Consider the following 5,373-nt stretch of genomic DNA (forward strand, 5'->3'; position numbering starts at 1 on the left):
TCACACAAACCCAAACACTTCATTTTACACCTCCCAGTGCCACACACATTCTGAATTTAACTTATTAAATTCTCCAAAATTTGTGGAATTACTTCTGCACTTCCTACACGTCTTAAAATCTAATGGATGGGTGAAGGTAAAATAAACCATACACAGTCTCTGCCAGAAAAATTATATTTAGCAAATGCTGAACATAGGAATGATCTCTCTGAAATATTATAATTCCAAGAACATTGTATTAAGATGTTGGAATAACTCAAAATTATATTTAATTGAAAGAACATTATACTGAACAACTGAAAACTGTATTTAATTCAAAGAACATTATACTAAAAAATGGAGTAATTCAAAATTGTATTTAATTCAAAGAACATTATACTGAACAAATGCAGTAACTGAGAATTGTTATTAATTCAAACATTAAGTCGATGTTGAAAAAAAATGTAAGAATGGCCCCAAAATAAAAAATGTACTGTAATGAGTACCATAACTCTATGAAAAATTAAGAATCACCCTACTTCAGGGCACAAAACTAAATTTCCATTTAGTACTCCTCAGCACCTTCTCCTTCTCCTTCAACAGAGTCCATGCCGACTTCTTCATAATCCTTCTCCAAGGCAGCAAGATCCTCACGAGCTTCTGAGAATTCACCTTCCTCCATACCCTCACCAACATACCAGTGAACGAAGGCACGCTTAGCATACATGAGATCAAACTTATGGTCCAGGCGAGCCCATGCTTCGGCAATGGCTGTAGTATTCGACAACATGCACACAGCACGCTGCACCTTTGCCAGGTCACCTCCTGGGACCACTGTTGGAGGTTGGTAGTTGATGCCAACCTTGAAGCCAGTTGGACACCAGTCTACAAATTGGATGGTGCGTTTGGTCTTAATTGTTGCAATTGCGGCATTAACATCCTTTGGCACGACATCACCTCGGTACAGCATGCAGCAGGCCATGTACTTCCCATGCCTAGGATCACATTTCACCATCTGGTTGGCAGGCTCAAAGCAGGCATTTGTAATTTCTGCGACAGATAGCTGCTCATGGTATGCCTTCTCAGCGGAGAGGACAGGTGCATAGGTGACCAGGGGGAAGTGGATACGTGGGTAGGGCACCAAGTTGGTCTGGAATTCAGTCAGGTCCACATTCAGTGCGCCATCAAACCGGAGAGAAGCTGTTATTGAGGATACAATCTGGCCAATCAGTCTGTTGAGGTTGGTGTAGGTGGGGCGTTCTATGTCCAAATTACGTCGGCAGATGTCATAAATGGCTTCATTATCAACCATGAAGGCGCAGTCAGAATGTTCCAGAGTGGTGTGGGTGGTTAGGATAGAATTGTAAGGTTCAACAACAGCAGTGGAAACCTGAGGGGCAGGATAAATTGCAAATTCCAGTTTGCTCTTCTTTCCATAGTCAACAGAGAGCCTTTCCATCAATAGAGATGTAAAACCAGAGCCAGTGCCTCCACCAAAGGAATGGAAGATCAAGAAGCCCTGAAGACCAGTGCACTGGTCAGCCAATTTTCGGATTCGGTCCAGAACCAAGTCCACAATTTCTTTGCCAATTGTATAGTGCCCCCTGGCATAGTTGTTCGCTGCATCCTCCTTTCCTGTGATCAGCTGCTCAGGATGAAACAGCTGTCGGTATGTTCCAGTGCGGACCTCATCTGTGGACACATCAGTCTATGCTCAACTATCAATACCTGCATGCAACCCTACACATAACTCCGATGTGTTAAGGCTGCTTCAATGTCCTATTTTAACATAACTGCTGGTAAATGATTTTTCCTATGTATGATTCTATATGGATACTCTGCAGGTACAAGTTGATGTAACATGTCAATTCACGATTCGGGCTACAATGTTCCTGAGAGTCTTTTCATCCAGTAACCTTCCAACTGGAAGTCACAAACTACCAAAAGGACAAGTCATCCCAGTCACTTCATCCTAAGACAGAATTTTTCCCAAATTCTACCTAGGTAAAGTTAAGTTGTACCTATGCCTAAAATTAATTATGAACCATGCATAATTGAAGTGTAGCTCCACCATTACTGCCCTACATACTGGATGGTGAGTTAGATAATAGATTATACTTGGACAATCAAGCATTAGCAGTAGTCTTACAAGCAGATGATGCAAACGTCATGATCTCAATGACCCCTTTACAATGGGCAACATTCAATCCACCCCTAAGGCAGTGAGACAAACACACTTACCTCAATCTGAACAAGTTTCATATTTCCTTTCATACCCTCTTTACATAGAACAGTCTTGTTACAAACAGCATGCTTCAACTCAAAGAACTGATTGTTGTTTATAAGCCACCTCCTTCACTTTGTGCAATTACTACCCCTTCTTACTGTTACTCTACAATACTCTTGCCTACCTACCTACTTACGTAATCAACATTCTAATTCAAAATGCTATAATTGCTTTAGCACTTGCATACAGCTTACGATAGAATATGCTTATGATTTTAATACACATACCAACTACTGTAGGCTCCAAATCCACAAAAACTGCCCTTGGAACATGTTTTCCGGCACCAGTCTCACTGAAGAAAGTGTTAAAACTGTCATCACCACCTCCAAGAGTCTTATCAGATGGCATCTGACCATCAGGCTGAATGCCATGTTCAAGGCAGTACAACTCCCAGCAAGCATTGCCAATCTGCACTCCAGCTTGCCCAACATGGATAGAGATACATTCACGCTGAAAACATACAACATTCTGAATATCTTGTTGCAACACCAATGTCACATCACGAAATATTCAGCACCCACACTGTGTTTTAATCTTACACCTCTTGGAATTAACTACATAATGCTAGTCTTAATGCATTAAATTCAAATGCCAGGACGCACAAACCATACAAATTGTAACTCACTTCCCTTTGTAGCAGCCTCTTTCAACTACTGATATTCTATATTCCCAACTGCTTTTCCGTTGTAGTAGACTTTCAATGTAACTCTTTTATTTCCATTTAAACTGCGTCTCTTTGAACTACTGATATTCGAAATTCCCAACTGCTTTTAAGGTGAAGTCATCGCCTCCACGAGAAGACATGCTTTCGGTTCCGTATACCGAAAACTGTCTTAATACAAAACCTCGTTAACAGCAAAGAAACTCATTTTCCACAGCACAAAACTACAATTCTTCGACCAAAAAAAAAAAGTGTGAATTCAGTTCCCTGTCTTGCCGACATGTAGCAACTGCCACGTCAAACTCTGTCCATAAACTTCACTTTATTTCAGTAATATTACAAACACAATAACTTCAGATTTTCGTTATCACAAACATGGTTAATCTTTCAATTCCGCAACTTGTGAAAACTCTTTTACCATTTTCGGCAGTAACGCATTCCGTACTTATGTGATATGCAAACGCCTGAAAATTTACGGGAACAGAACGTAAAATCATTCCTCATTATACTAATGTATTTAATAACTGCCCAACCATAATACTCACCATTTTGGCAGAAAAATATCTTAGTACACAAAAAGTCAAAACACTCCGTTATCAAGAAGCAAGCAACGACGCTTCCTCAAACAGACAATGTCAGCGTCTGTCACAAATCTCATCTATATATTTTTGTGACGTCACATTGTGTAGCTTTCTTATTGGTTCTCCTCTCGTGGTATGATGTCACATGGGTGCGGTTCACACGTCGGGCCGTCTCATTGGCGAATTTAAACATAGTTAATTTGTATAGGCACTTGGATTATAGGATATTGAAGGATAATATATATATAAACGTATAATTTGGATATTGAAAAATGCAATTTTAAATTTAAATTCTTTTCAAAATATCTCTTGTATTCAAAGCGGCCAACGACTTTACAGCGTTGCCTTAGATCTTACACTACGCGGGGTGGGGCAAAGAGAGGTAGAACTGGCCGACCTGATTGTTTATGCCTTGAAGTGAGTGAAACTGGTGAAACACTAACTTTGGATGTAATGCAACGAGGCATTTTGCCAGATGACTGTTACAACAAGACGTTGGAAATGTACACCAAAATAATAGAGAAGCATATCCACTGTGAGTTTCAGTTACCAAATTTGTCCTTCGTGCTGGAAGATGGTATAGTGAATAGGCACACATTTGAAGAAAGCAGTCTTCTGGGATTTGGCACCGTGTATATGTGGTGTTAACCGACGTTTCGGAGGAACGTATCACTTCCATCTTCAGGGTAGAAGNGCACACATTCGTTTTCGTCGTATTTCATTTAAAATTCATACCGAAAAACGATACAAAACAGTGTATATGTCGTACGTATATCTCTAAGAGGTCTATATCTTATGCTGTTTCCAATCTTTCTTCATTATTCATAACCGCGCATACGTCTCTTTCAGCATGACTCGGACACTATGCAGTTGAGAAACAGCCGTTCAACAAACCGACAACAAAATAAACATTTCATATAAATTTAATTCAAGGTGCACACAAAAAAAAGATCCCCTGTTACTCCAGTAGGCCTACCAGAACTAAGTAGCTCCATGGTGCACAGAACACCTTGAGAAACTGAAGGATGTGTAGTTGCGCCTAATTGCTCTGTTCACATATCGGACGAAATTTGTGAATCTGGCTAGGTTTATTTCAGAATTTTTGCACTGTATCAAAATTACCGCCATCTTTGAGCCGATTATCTAGATCAGTGGTTCTCAACCTTTTTTTGCTCGTGGCTCTCATTCAGTTCTGTGTTTAATTATTGTTTATTGTTTAATTATAATAAATGTAATATTGATTATAAATATGTACTTTATCAACTGTACTTTTATTTATAACAATTATTATTTGTTTATAGCATAAGGAATATTGATAATAAGAAAGGGGTTTATTAACAAAAACCTTTATTTATAATAGAATGTATACTTATATAATGTTCTGTTTATTTACACTATATAATTATGCTCCTGACAAAAAATATTACAATAATATTAGTGTCCCATAGGTTTAGTGAGATCCTTGCGGCTGATGAAAAGAAGCAGGTTTTTGTATATCTGGTTGTAGCATTGTCAGAGATAATCGAAGATCATCTCTCTTCGCAGTATTGTAACCGTCCAAACCTTTCAATACTCTTTAATGGACGCATGTTCCTTTTCAGCCATTTCAATAGAGTGACTGATTTATTAGGGAGACCCACCCATTAAGAAGTTGACATGATTTTCGCATTTAGACAGGAACAACTTATTCTGTTACCTGGACCTTGGATGACCGTTAGAGGGTCGAGGCAATTATGAAAAGGATATGTTTGTTGTCTGCCCTAAACTAAGACATAAGTGCTTTCACATGTAGGGTCCCGGGTTCAAAATCTCTGGATCTCTTCATTCTCAAAGTTAGTAATGTGATTGTCTTGTACTGATGGTAT

The 5,373-nt window shown here is 39.0% G+C and overlaps 1 protein-coding gene across 1 annotated transcript; it reads right to left on the bottom strand.

Moving 5' to 3' along the window:
* Window positions 1–294: 294 nt before the first annotated feature.
* Window positions 295–3,577, bottom strand: LOC111873150 (tubulin alpha-1 chain). The gene is made up of 3 exons (XM_023867614.2): window positions 3,473–3,577; window positions 2,494–2,716; window positions 295–1,671 (listed from the first exon to the last, which is right to left on the bottom strand). The coding sequence occupies exons 1-3, from the start codon at window positions 3,473–3,475 to the stop codon at window positions 545–547; spliced, it is 1,353 nt and encodes a 450-aa protein (XP_023723382.1). The 5' UTR covers window positions 3,476–3,577; the 3' UTR covers window positions 295–544.
* Between the last annotated feature and the right edge of the window lie 1,796 nt (window positions 3,578–5,373).

The sequence above is a fragment of the Cryptotermes secundus genome, unplaced genomic scaffold (genome assembly GCF_002891405.2).
Source record: "Cryptotermes secundus unplaced genomic scaffold, Csec_1.0 scaffold259, whole genome shotgun sequence".
Taxonomy (NCBI): Eukaryota; Metazoa; Arthropoda; class Insecta; order Blattodea; family Kalotermitidae; genus Cryptotermes; species Cryptotermes secundus.